The following is a 14,550-nucleotide window of genomic DNA, read 5'->3' on the forward strand; positions in this document are numbered from 1 at the left end:
AACTCAATTTAATGTTGGTGGCTGTTCATTACATACATTTTTACCAATTATGATACCCTAACACAGACCTCCCAAGAATTCATTAAAGCTGGCATTGAGAGATTGTCTGGAGCTTGGATCAGGTTTAGGTCCTATGTTCCAAGGGTGGGGGAATAGTAGGTGCCTCTAGCTTGTCCAGAGGCACTCATGGTCATGTGGTGACACCAGGGGCATGGTAGTGGAATCCTCCAAATCTTGGTGGGCTGGCTTAAGGTGATCAAAATATGTTCAGGTTTACCCCTCTTATCCATGATAAAAGTCTTTTCTCCCCATTCCAAAACCCAGAATAAGCCATTGTAAGGGGGCCTTAGGTGTGGTGGATGAAAACAAAATAGGCAGAATGTAGGTCAGCAGGAACCCAAGAATTCTGTATGCCATGATGGAAGGCAGAAATGGGGAAAAAGGAACAGTTCTTTGAGCACAGAGCTCCGATGAAGCGATGCAACAGACTTTTAGCACCATAAATCAACAAGTTGCTTTGTTATGTCTCCCCTCTCGCTGTGAAACTGGGACACCTTTTTTCCCTTATTAGGGAGAGAGCCTGTGGTATGTTGAATACTGGGTGAACGAGTAGTCTTTGGGGTACTGCAAATCTGTGTCTACTGATGCTTTGCTGCAAACTTGAGGGCTCGGTGGGGGGGGGGGGTGCCAATGCTTTTTTGCTGGTGGGGGGCGTCGCTTCACTGCTGCTTTTGTGTGGGAGCTGGGGGGCTTTGGGGTTCTAACATTTAACTGTCATTCATTCTTTGGGGCACTCCTCTGTTTTCATGGATGTCTGTGAAGAAGAATTTCAGGATGTATACTGTATACATTTCTCAGACATTAAATGTACCTACTGAAACCTATTGATTTTACTGAGGAGGGTGGAACACTGTTGAGAGGCCATTAGGTGGCCCTGCCATCAAGAATATAATCTCCTGGCACTCGTAACAGCTGTCTGTATATCAACTCAGCTGTGTATGAATGCAGGTCCTCTTTTGAAACTGTTCTGAGCCCTAGAACCCACAGGAGATGATCATGCCAACACTCATCAGTCAGGGTAGGACTCAGAGCAGCCTTTAAGTGGTAAAACCAATTGCATAGGCCATTGGACTATGGGTGATATGCCATGATGTGATGGAGCTTACCGCCAGGTTGACTCTGTGGTTGAGAAGGCATACGGTGTATTGCCCTTCATCAACCAAGGGACTGAGTTTAAGAGCTATGTTACAGCTATATAGGACCTTGATCAGACCCCACTTGGAGTACTGTGCTCAGTTTTGGTCACCTCACTACAGGAAGGATGTGGAAACTATAGAAAGGGTGCAGAGGAGATTTACAAGGATGTTGCCTAGATTGGGGAGCATGCCTTATGAGAATAGATTGAGTGAACTCAGCCTTTTCTCCTTGCAGCAAAGGAGGATGACAAGTGACCTGATAGAGGTGTATAAGATGAGAGGCATTGATCGCATGCATAGTCAGAGGCTTTTTCTCCAGGGCTGAAATAGCTAGCACGAGGGGGCACAATTTTAAGTTGCTTGGAAGTAGGTACAGAGCAGATATCAGGGGTAGTTTTTTTTTTAAAAAAACGCAGAGAGTGGTGAGTGTGCGGAATGGGCTATCAGCTACGGTGGTTGAGACGGATATGATAGGGTCTTTTAAGAGACTCCTGAACAGGTACATTGAGCTTGGAATAATAGAGGGCTATTTCTAATGTAATTTCTAATGTAAGTACATGTTCAGCACAGCATTGTGGGCTGAAGGGCCTGTACTGGGCTGTAGGTTTTCTATGTTTCTCTGTTTCTGGGCCAGAGGATTGATATGAATTAGGAACTGCGGTCAGAGGAAATATGAGATGATGATCAGGTAACCAGGTGCTGTTGAATGCCCGAGGCACGTCTGCAGCCATCATCGATGCTGGGGAACGACCTCTGGCCACTGGTGGCATGGTCCACCATGGTAAGGAGGTGCACAAAACCGTGGGAATGTGGGGGGAGAGAGAAGAGGACCGAAGTCCACATTGACATGGTCAAACCGTCACTTAGGGACCTCAAAAGGTGCCAACGTCACCTGAACATGACGGTTAATTTTTGCCCACTGGCACTCCAATCATGCCCATCCTTTCAAAGGCTGTGCCACACAAACTTTAGTGCAACCACTTTCTGTGAGGCCTTCCAGTCCAGATGCAAAAGGCCAAGTATGGATTCAAAAACAGTGCATCTCCAGTTTGCGTGCAAAATATGGCGAGGATGATCAGTTAAAAAAAAAATCATAGAGAAACCCATGCTTCCCTGAACTTAATGTCAACTAACCGCAGGCTTGTGACTGCTGTTCTTTAAGCAGTCTGGGCACTGTTCTCTCTGGGTTACTAGCTTGGTCAACTGCCATGCTGGCATAGTCAACCCCTCTAGCCTCAAAGGTTGGCCGTGAGAGGCAATTAGCCACAGCGTTATTTTTCCCCTTGATATGTTGTATATCAGTTGTGAACTTGGATATGTAGGCCAGGTGGTGTTGCTGCCATTTTGATATTTTGGCCATCATGTGCACAAGGGGTTTGTGGTCAATAAACAGTGTGAAATGGCAACCCTCTAGAGGAAAACAAAAATGGCAGACAGCCAGATAAGAGTCCGAGAAGCTCACGGTCAAACGTGCTGTACTTCCTTTCGGGGGACGGCACTGCCACCTGAAGAAGGCGAGCGACTGCCACACATCTCCGACCAACTGTCTGTGCTCAGCAGCCACAGCACAGCTTGAAGCGTCAGCAGTAATGGCTATGGGTGGGTTGGGGAGCAGGTGTGTCAACAGGGTCTTATTAGAAACAGCTTGTTTGCTATCATCAAATGTCCTGCTCATGTCCACTGACCAGTCAAGCACGTGACTAGTGGTATTGACTTTAAACGCACTATACAGGGGAAGCACAAGTTCAGCAGCTCACAGAATGAAGCAATGATGGAAATTTACCATGCCTAAACTCCTCTAGTTTTTTAGTGTGAGGCAGAGGAAAATCCGTAACAGCAGCAATGGTTTCACACTACCTGCAGTGATGCAAAGACAGGGAAAGTCAATGGCTGACAACCCAAACTGGCATTTAGCAGGGTTAATCAACCTGTGTTGGCTTAAGTATTCGAATAGTGTGCGGAGATGGGATACGTGTTCAGATTTGGACGCACTGGCAACCTTCCGTACAGGTAAACAAAAAAAATCTAAGCCTTTTAATACAGAGTCCATCAACCACTGGAAAATCTGTGCTGCATGTTTCAGTCCAGACAGTATGCGCAGAAACTCAAAAAGGCCAAATGGGGTTACCTCAGCTGTTTTGGGAACGTCCTAGCCCCAACTAGATCAATTTTGGAAAAAACTGATTATTCAGTTAAACGCACTGAAAAGTCATCTTGGATGTGTGGGACCTGGTAGCAATCAAGGGTGGTGACCACATTAAGGCATCAGTAATCAATGCATGGGTGGCAACTACCATCGGACTTGGGGATCAGATGGAGGGGTGAAGTCCAAGGGCTATTGAACTGGCGTACGATGCCAAGTCTTTCCAGGTTGGCAAACTCAGCCTTTGCAGTTGCCAGCTTCGCCGGGTCTAGTCTACGTGTACAGAATTGCACTGGTGAGCCTGTGTGGAAATGTGATACTCAACCCCATGTTTTGTGACTCTCATAGAGAACCTGAGCTTGGCGAGGTTTGGGAATTCCCCCAGCAGTCGAGCAAACTCACATTCAATGGTGCATGTGCTTGATACAGTCATTGTGGGGAACTTTCTGGGGATTCAGGATAATGACCCAAAGTCCTTGATATCCACAAGCCGATATTTTATAAGATCAACCTTAGTCACACAGGAAACCTGCACCAATCAGAGATCTAGCCAGGACAAAGTCCCATGTTCCCACAGTGCTGCCCACTGAAGCAGAGTATCACCCATCGTGTCCTGTAGGTCTGGATCGTGCTGCTGTTGGCAGTGTCCAGCGAGGTTTCATCATTCTTTGCCTTCTCATCGACAGCACACTCACTTGAGCCCTCGTGTCACAGAAGGAAGTCACCCTGAAAGTGTGTCCATAATGAACAGTCGACATCCCTGGTAGCTGGAACCCATGGTGATCACAGACTTCTGATGTCCCGATGCACTGGCACTGTCAAAGGCAGTCAGCACTTCCTCGTGTACCTACCAAAACGAGTGTGGTAAAAGCACAGACCCGGCGTCATCTGTCGCAGGCACAGGCATCTTTGTGTTGGAGGCTTATTGAAGTAGAGAAAGGAGGAGAAATGAAGCATCGCTGCCCGGCTGCCATTTTAGCAGACTCCCAAGAGTCAATCACAGGTGCGTTAGCGAGGGCTATGCCAACTTGATCAGGCATTTGCTGCGTGAAGAATTCTTTAAAAATAAAACAAAGATGGTGATTTCGCAGGAGATACAGCACATGGTCCGTTAGCTCTGAAGGCTTACCATCGCCAAAGCCAGGCAAGAAGAGCAACTGTTTAGACTCCGACAGCCCAAAAGTCCATAAAAGGTGTTTTTAAGTGATTGTTATTTATAATGTTCAGGTAGGTGTTCTAGTAGACGCACCACTCTTACAGGCATGGCATGTGAGTGACACTACAACATTGAAATATTTGGTGTTGTCGGCGGAGGTTTCTGCAAGCACGAATTAAGCCTCATTTGTATGAGCCAAGTGAAAGCACTTTGCTCCCAAACCTCCAGCAGTTTCAAAGCGACTGCATTGGCAGACATGTTCAATACCTCTGGAACCATCCTAGAGTATCAAGATCACCAATATAGGTTTCCGCAAATAAAATAACAGAGGCTATTTATGTTTCAGAAAACCATAGCAACTCATTTATTCAGCACCAGAAAATTGAACTCAAAGAATGCTAAAAACCCTTTATATAATTATGTTATCACATCAGACCAGCCTCTTCAAATGAAACCCCAATTCATGTCAGTGGCTGTGAATTATATACATTTCCCTACAATTATGTTACCCAAAATAGCTCTTACCACACAAAAGGATGTGATTCAGGGGAGTTTCACCAGGATGATCCCTGGGTGGAGCATTTCACCTTTGAGGAGAGAATGGAAATGACCTGTTTCTGTGCTAAATGGCTCTATGATCAAATAGTATCTTTGAAGAGGGAGCTAATAATACAGGTACAATACATGACCTAATCTCACAAACAGGAAAGATTGGTTATTTGAAATTGTTATGCTGAGAATATTATCAACCTACAATCTACCTGGCTGGAAGATAATATGCTATTCCTCAGACTTTGTTGGAATAGCATCACATCAAATGGGTGTGGAAAGAGAAATAAATAAATTTCACCGCCATCAAATTGGTTTTGACCCCTTCTTTATGCCCACCTTCACCTCTCTATTCAAACTCCTAAAATAAATACGCATTCATTTATCTAACTTAAATAGCATCAAGATAACTCTCACTCTGCACCCATCAGAGGCAATCCTTTGGCTCTCTCAGCACCTCTGAAATTTAAAACAGCTTTGGTTTCCTACTACCTGTAGTTTTTAATGACAGACTATTGACCTGAAACATTAACCCTGTATATAGATGCTGTCTGCCTTATTATTTCTGGTGTGTTTTGTTTTTGTTTCATCTGGTTACTGTTATAAAATGAAAGCTTCGTTACCTTTATAAAATGGATATCAGCTCTGGGGATGGTTGAGTCCCTTGGTTTTGTCAGTATATACTGGTTGTTCTGAGAGTCAATGAGCATGCTCAACCCCAAACCATCATGCACCTCATGCATGGAAGTGTTCTGTTTATGGTCTTCTTCAACCTCTTCAACCCTGATGACTGCTTCAAAATTTCCACCGTGTATCTGAAAAACAAGACACTGAAATGCCAAAATTTGTAGGAGATCACTAAATCTCCCCTCCAAGAGGACCACAACCTGGTCATAGGGTTTGGAGGCTTGCATGCCTTAATGACATGGAGAACTATGTTGGCTGGAGTCAAGACCTCGTGCTTTGGCTCTTGGTAGGGTCACCATGCCAAACCAATCAAAGGGTAGAGGCCAGACCTCATCCTCCAGGTGTGGGGGCTCAGCTCATAGTTAACAACAACGACCAGTCAAAAAAATTGTTAGGGAAACAGCAATGAAGAATCCTTCTTTTATCTGTGTGGGATTGTATGGACAGACAGAGCTGAAGGACCTTCATTGCCACCCTAAATGCCAGCTGCGTTACAGGTAAGACTCAATAAATCTTCGATTGCATAAAAACTCACTAGTCGTCCAGTTGAACAATTATTCATTCTCCTTCAGTGCAAATACCTGGATAAACTGACACAAGAAGAAACCTCTGGATTTAAAAGCACTTGGATATTTCTGCAGGAAGTACAGATCATTCCATTCAGTATTATTTTCACCTTCAACAGTTCTTGGAGTTGCAGATGATCAATATGAAGCATCCATCACATGAGTACATTTTGTTTTAGTGCAAGCTCAAGCTTTATCTTGGGATTTTTCAGCCATTTATCTAGTGCATCAGCTTAGATTTTTGGAACACTTTCTCCTCAGGGTCTAATTCAATGTTAAAGTACAGTACTTAAAACCACCTTTCTGATGGCTCCAGACAATAATGTCAACTGAAAGCCAGCTCTGTCTGGAGTGGTGCTCAAATATTTCAGACTCCAAATAAAGGATAGGATTACTAAAGTCAAAAACACAATCCTGGAGAGTTGTAGGTTTTGCATTTCCTTTCATCATTTTTGTTTTTACATCAATGTAAACTTTTCTAAATACCATGGCCCACACTTATGCTAGGTCTGCCTATTTGTGTCCATTAATATGGAATCCAACCTCTCATTTTACCAGGGTCTGTTTCTCTTGGTAACCAAAACTGCAAAATAATAAAGTACACATTTAGTAATAACTTAAATTTATCCAATGAAACTGAATTCTGTCCCCACTTTGTGTACATAGAAACTTATTTGTAGATATCAATCTTTTCAAAATTATCAATATGGATTTGATGTTTCCCGTCTTTGTGACATAACAAAAATTCATAGTGTATTCTGAGCACTGCAGTTAACCCAATTTTTTATGAAATCAGGGAATGCAACAAGTCTCAGCCTATTCTTTTCAAGAGGAAAACAGCAGTCTATCCTAATATATTATGGCACTTTAGTCTGCCATCATCCCTTTTTGCACCTTCATTGATTCTGTATCTTTTTCATAACAAGAGGACCAGAATTGTCCTGATGCAGGGTCTCAATCTTTCACCCCTCAGATGCCGCCTGACTCACTGGGATCCTCCAGCACCTTCTCTTGTGCTCCACTGAAATACAATTATGGATTAACCAAGATTCCATATATTTAACATAAACTGAAAAGAACAAACTTCAAACAAAATCCATAGTCCTAGAGGAGAGGCCATACTTGAAAGGACGGTGAAAGCAGATTTAAAACCAACTTTCAAGTGGATAAATATCCACGTTAAAAGTTTTGTTGGATGATAGGAAGAGCAAAGGAGTGGGACTAATATCTGCTTCTGTGAGCTAACTGCCACAGTTTATAGTGTACTTTTCTCTGTTTCTAATTATTAGACTGAGATTTCTATGCAGAATAACAAGTAACGAGCTTTAAGAGACAAGATGTGTGTAGCAGGAATGCTGAATAACCTTTGAGAAAGCATTTTATTTGAGAACAAGGACTGACTTCTTTACTGGGTATTTGATCATTCCAGAATTCACTGACCTCAAAAAAAAATTCTACCAGCCTCACAACTAAATATGAGTCCTACTATAAAAGGATTGAACAAATCCAGGACCATACATTGCACTCTGCAACTCACCAGTTTGTTGTTGTCAAAGACGTGATCGTCAATCTCCTCCTCCAAACGATCAGCAGCCTTCCTCACGTCCTCGAGAATTCCATCAAGGATTGATAAGCTTTTATTTGCATGCTGAGTATTTTTAAGCACCTCGGCTTGGTGTTTCTCGGCAGCCAATAACTCAACATATTCTTTTTCTTCCTGTAGATTCCGAACAGCAATGAAAATACAAACTTAGAAACAATGGTAACAGAACTACTTCTGAATCACCACATGGTGATTCAAACTACACATATACTATACTTTAACATAATTTGTTCTGAAAGATTATAAATCTACATATGAATGAGCCAATATGGGTACTTCCATCCTGTTTCATTGTCTACTTATTTCTGTAATCAAATAAATACTCATACATTAACAGTGAGGTTAATACATGCAGAATGTTAGCGTGCAAAGAAATGTACATATGCCCTGCCAAGAACTGGTCAGATTAGTTTTCTAGTGGGGAGGCCAGAGGAGACTTCCATGACACTGCATGAGGAAGCACTTCTTAACAGCAGCCTCAAATGCCAAGTTCTAATTTTAATTTTCAATTAGCTTATTCTGAAGTTTTGCATCAGAATAAAATCCAAGAATTCTAAAACAACCTTAAGTCATCTTAAAAGCCCAACTGGATCAAATCAGTTTTTCTATATTCAAGAGACTGCAAGTTTGTCTATGCAACTGGGCTTATTCAGATGAATATGCATTGTACCTTTTCAAAACCAAATTCAAAAAATCAGATCAAGTGTCAAGGCTCTGTGGAGCTGTAAAAATGCCCATTAGTATCTACCAGTGGACTTATAAATCCCTGTGGTGTTTACATTTCCTAACTTTCACCATTTAGAAAATAGCTTAATCTATTATTTTTCAGGTCACAGGAGAACTGAACAATTTTTCACACTGCACCTCTTCTACTTCTGTTTTACTCATTCAATTAGTCACTGGTCTGATAGTTATATCTGTTGGAATCTGGGACTAGGCAGAATAATATTTGCAGTACAGACTAGATGGGATGAAGGGCATAAATCTATGCTGTAGTGCTCTATGATTCTATAATAGCAAGTGAGAGACAGAAAGCTTCCTGAAGATGTTAAATTTGATGTTGAGCAGAAAAGGCTGCAATGTGCTCAAAGAGAAGATGTTGTCCAAGTCTGTACAAATAGGGAAGAGGCCACAGGCAGACAGCAAGCTGAATGGAGAATAAAAATGGCAGAAAACAGAAAGCTCCTGAGGGCTACATTGAGTACAGTACACTACACTGAAAGAAATGCATGTGAATCACTGCTTTTATCTGGAAAAGACCATTTGGCTCCCTGGATGATGGAACACCATTGCATCTCCTCTGGTTTAATGAGAACAGCGTTTCCCAATCTGAGGTCCACAAACCCCTTGCTTAATGGTATTGGCCACTGGCATAAAAAATGGTTGGAAACAAGAGCAAGGAAATCCTATTGCATTTGTACAGGGCCCTGGTGAGAACACACCATTGTGTATTGTATTGTGTACAGTTTTGGTCTCCAGGGTTAAGGAAGGACATCCTGGCTGTAGAGGAGGTGCAGCGTAGATTCACAAGGTTAATTCCTGGGATGACTGGACTGTCTTACGCAGAGATGTTAGAGAGACTGGGCTTGTACACGCTGGAATTAAGGAGATGGAGAGGTGATCTGATTACAACATATAAGATTATTAAGGGATTGGACAAGATAGAGGCAGGAAATATGTTCCAGATGCTGGGAGAGTCCAGTACCAGAGGGCATGGTTTGAGAAATAAGGGGTAGGTCATTTAGGACAGAGTTAAGGAAAAACTTCTTCTCCCAGAGAGTTGTGGGGGTCTGGAAGGCACTGCCTCAGAAGGCAGTGGAGGACAATTCTCTGGATGTTTTCAAGAAGGAGCTAGATAGGTATCTTTTGGATAGGGGAATCAAGGGATATGGGGACAAGGCAGGAACCGGGTATTGATAGTAGATGATCAGCCATGATCTCAGAATGGCAGTGCAGGCTCGAAGGGCCGAATGGTCTATTTCTGCACCTATTATCTACTCACAAGATGTTGTAAAGCAGGAGTGGTTGGTGGGGTCAGAAGAGCAGGCCAGGAATCATAAGGGGCCTCACGAAAAGCTAAAAAGGGAAAGAGAAAGTGTGTCTAGTGCTGGAACCCTGTTGGATCTGCAGGAAAAGGCAAAGGATGATCCATTGAAGGTAAGAGGTAAAAGGCAAAAATAAGGAGAACTCGATAATTGCTTTCTCCAGGAAAATGAAGACTTTAGTGCAGAAATGCATGAGATGTGGTCAAAGGCTATATCCACTAAGACAGAGAAAGAAAGATATTATTTCACAGACACTTGTGCAGACAGTCTTGTCAATAAAGCAACAGGAGTCTGTAGGATTATTACGGATGTTTGTGGCTAACCTATTTTCTGAGATGGACGTGGAGATATCCTGAAAAGGAAAGGGAAGGAAAGACCATCTGTGTAAATGTTTTGCTGCAACTCTTTGGTGCTTTTCCCAGAAGGCTGTTGGAAGCAGAGCTTTTCACCCACTCTTCGACCCAAACATTAACTGCTTCTCAGATACAGCCTGAGCTATGGAGTAATCTTAACATCTTTTGTTTTTGCTTAACAGACGCTGCATCATTTAATAAAATTAGTCATTAAAATCTCTGGAGATGAATAGTACAGGGTACACTCAGAAGAATCTCAATTACATATTTATTTAATTCGATAACAGTTAGGTGACAGTCGTAACAGTGCAAGAGAAAGCACATTTGGAAATGGAGTAAGTTAACAAGCAGCACTGAGACAGAAGAGCAGTAAAACAGAAACAGCAAGAGAATGAGAGCGTAAGCCAGTAAACTATATGCAGAGCAGATGATACAAGGCATGCAGAGAATCCAGAGAAGGTCAGGCATCAGATAGGCAACGTAAATTAAAAATTCATTACACACATAATAAAGATATTGAACACCACAAGAATGGGTGAAGCTAGAGGAAGCAAGAGAAAACAATAAAACTGCTGGTAATTCTCAGGAGGTCAAGCAGCAACCCAGCAACTTTTAAACCAGATTTCTAGTATACATATTTGTTTTCATAATTAGCATATGAGATCTGGTCAAACAAGGTCAGAGCAAAGTAAAAGCAAAGCCATTTCATTCCAGAACTGTAGAATTGAGAAGGAATGAACAGCAGAAGGTCTGGAGACAACAGCAGAAAATGGAACATTGAGGATTGTACATACGGCCAGATTTGGGAACAGCTTCTTTCCAACTGTGATAAGACTGCTGAACAGATCCTGACCCGGATCTGGGCAGTACCTTCCAAATATCTGGACCTGACTTGCACTACCATACTTTCCCTTTTCTATTTTCTAATTATGATTTATAATTTTTATTATATGTACTTCATTTTGTACTTCAGGGAGCACGAAGCGCAGAAACAAATATCACTGTGATGATTGTACGCTCTAGTATCAATTGTTTGGTGACAATAAAGTATTTGTATTGTGAGGCAGTCCCAGTGATGACACGGGTTTTTAATACAATTCTTTGTGGCTGCTCCAGCCAACATCATTCCTATAAATCAATCCCTCCTGCTTTTATCACCCCATCCCAATGTGTGGTCAGCAGATGCAAAAAGTTAGTAATTCATAAAATACGTAATAAAAGCAAAAACTGACCTTAATAGCAGCTTCTCTTAAGGCTTCAAGGCGTTGTTTGCTGCTTTCTTTCATGTTTACTATATCTTTGTAGTCCCCCTGAAGAACTCTCTCAAGCCCATGGACAGCCTGGAACACTGATTTCTCACTTTCATTCAACTCTTTTTGAAAAGTCTCAAAGGTGTGAATCTGGAAGATCTTTTCTTCTACAGACAGTCTGGAATCCTTCTCTACTGTTTCAATTGCTTTCTTCATTTTGTTGATCACTACATTCTTTTGGTGAAGCATTCCAGACAGCCTCTTACAATTGTCCATAATCCAGAGCTTCCCTTTAGTGACTGCAGCCCCTCTCCCTCTGTGCAATTTGATCACATGTTTGGCCATATCTATGTGTTCTGCAGCTTGCACTGAACACAAGTAAGCTAATGCAAACACAATCCAGATGATTTCAAATTTAATCTGCTTCATTTTGTGTTACTAAATTCACAGCCACAGAGGCACTGCATGAATAACTTCATTTCTGGTCATTTACCAGCCTAAAAAGAAACGGGATTGAAAACTTTGAATGACAACAATTTAAACCACTTCAAGACCATGTAGTTATAAGTAATGCTGTACTTTACAAATTTATGATTAAATTATTTAACCATGAAACACTTCAACATTGACAGATATTATCAATCAGATGTTTGACAACATACAAGATGCCTTAGATAGCAACTTTCAAATCTATGATTTCCACCAGCTAACAGGACAAGGGTAGCAATATTTTCTGTCTTTTGCTGTTCCTTTGCATACTACTCTGATTTTCTATGCTAATATTCATTCTCTTCACTGCTTCTATCCCATCTTTCTTCTGGAACTACTTCCATTTGGAAATCACATAAAACATTAGTGTTCTCTAATATGTAACTCCCAATACCGCTCTCTGCAACTACTTCTCTGTAATAGTTAATTGTACCCATTTATTTCCATTTGTACTTTTAATTTGTTTATCTTTTTACAAATGCTACATGTTTCATAGCTTTTATATTCTTACTTTCCTATTCTGAATCATTTTGGAGGTGTGCTCATGTTTCTGCTCGCTGACCCTTCCACACTTTGCTTGTGCTAATATAGTTGGCCCTCCTTATCCGTGGGGGATTGGTTCCGGGACACCTTGCGGATACCAAAATTTTTGGATGCTCAAGAGCCTTATTCAATCCGTCTCAATGCGGTGGACCTTAGGACCCAGCAGAACCCCAGACCTTATTTAACCTGTCTCAGTGCAGTGGACATTAGGACCCGGCAGCAGAGATCTGAATCCACAGTGTTTCTGTTCGGAAAATAATCACAAACACGACTGAAAATAAAGTGGAAATAATAAAGCGATCGGAAAGAGGTGAAACGCCATCAGTCATTGGAAAAGCGTTAGGCTATGTCGGTCAACAATCAGAACGATTTTAAAGGATAAAGTGAGAAAGGCTCTGCCCCGATGAAAGTTACAATTATTACTAAGCAACGCAGTGGTTTAATTATTGGGTTTTAGCTTTTTCGGTTTTTGATCCTCCACATCAACCCAGCACAGTGGAGAGCGCACTCGGGAGCAGTATGTCCCGAGTCCTGAAAACTTCTGTTCCCGAGCCTGGCGCTGAAACATACGTTCTTAAGTGTTTTATATGCATAGAAAGGTAAAATATAAACTAAGAACTAAGACAAACATTTGACTGATGATAAATAATACCGGATGTACCTGTTCCAACTTACTTAGTAAGAGAACTTCTGGTTTTTTCAGATCCCAATCCACAATATCCCCTGCACATCCTCCCATATACTTTAAATCATCTCTAGATTACTTATAATACCTAATACAATGTAAATGCTATGTAAAATGGTTGTTATGCTGCATTGTTTTGGGAATAATGACAAGAAAAAAGTGTGCACATGCTAGAACAGGAAGTGTTGGAAGAGCACTTCCAGGTTTTCGCGATTTGCTGAATTCGCGGATATGGAAGGCCGACTGTACACTCTATTGCTCTATACTGTTATAGGGAGGCAAAAGTGTAACTGACAGTGGTGTAAGGTGACCATTACTCAACTTGTCAAAATATCCTCTCACCAGAGCCTTCTTATTAACTTCTAAGACTAACATCATATTGCAGCCCTTATTTGATTCACCAGAATAATCCTATACACTGATCTTTGAAAGTTGAACCACCCCTTCACCACGCCCCCCCACACCCTATTTTTTCATGATTTTTCACTTAAGAGAAATACTTTATGACCACAAATATAACTTTCCTTGGACTGTCTGGAGATCTATTTTATTCTGGCTTTGATCCATTCCTTTCTAGTTCTGATGAAAATTGTTTATTTCCCTCAACTTGCTGAGTTCCAGCATTTTGAGTGTTGCTACAGTACACTCCCATCAGTTTGATCACCATTCGCCCATTAATCCAAATCACACATCCTCATTTGATTACTTTTCTGACCTATCACACTTCACACAGCTGTGAACATGTCTTTAGATATTTCATAATCTGTTGTTTTTAATCCCCCCATCTCATCCGATAACCAAGAACATTAAGTTACCAATCTTTCCTTTTTTAACCCGCGATTCGGATGGAGCTAACCATCACACTCACACACATTTGTACCTTCTACTTAATTCCCTATATTTAGAGATATACCATTAAGCACAGACTTACATTTTTTTGGTCTTTTTCTAACCTTTTGTTGTGGCTTCAAAACTCTCAAAAATATTTTCCCCATTATTACCAGATTTGCTTTCTGAATCCTTGCTCTGCTTCCCTTTCATCCATGTATCTGGTTAAACCCTCCCAACAGCACAAGTAAATCTGTTCACAAGGACACTAGTTTCGATCCTGTTGAGTTGCATCCCATCTGGCCTGTATAGGCTTCACCCACTAGACACTGAATGCTGTTGTTCAGAGGCAACTAAAAGAGGACAATAAACACATGTGGAATAAATACTAAAGTGGAAATGCAACAAGAATCTAAAACCACCTCTCTACACTGCATTTCCAGCCATGCATTCATCT

The 14,550-nt window shown here is 41.5% G+C and overlaps 1 protein-coding gene across 4 annotated transcripts in view; it reads right to left on the minus strand.

Annotated features, from left to right (window-relative positions):
- Positions 1–14,550, minus strand: part of tmco3 (transmembrane and coiled-coil domains 3) — a 53,454-nt gene that overhangs the window by 36,231 nt on the left and 2,673 nt on the right. For all 4 annotated transcript variants that reach the window (XM_059967788.1, XM_059967785.1, XM_059967787.1 and 1 more), the window contains exons 2-4: positions 11,531–12,045; positions 7,835–8,014; positions 5,668–5,859 (exon numbers count right to left, since the gene is read on the minus strand). In XM_059967788.1, the coding sequence (XP_059823771.1) occupies positions 5,668–5,859; positions 7,835–8,014; positions 11,531–11,977 (819 nt within the window). In that variant the 5' untranslated portion in view covers positions 11,978–12,045. The remainder of the gene's footprint in view (positions 1–5,667; positions 5,860–7,834; positions 8,015–11,530; positions 12,046–14,550) is intronic.

The sequence above is a fragment of the Hypanus sabinus genome, chromosome 4, assembly GCF_030144855.1.
Source record: "Hypanus sabinus isolate sHypSab1 chromosome 4, sHypSab1.hap1, whole genome shotgun sequence".
NCBI lineage: Eukaryota > Metazoa > Chordata > Chondrichthyes > Myliobatiformes > Dasyatidae > Hypanus > Hypanus sabinus.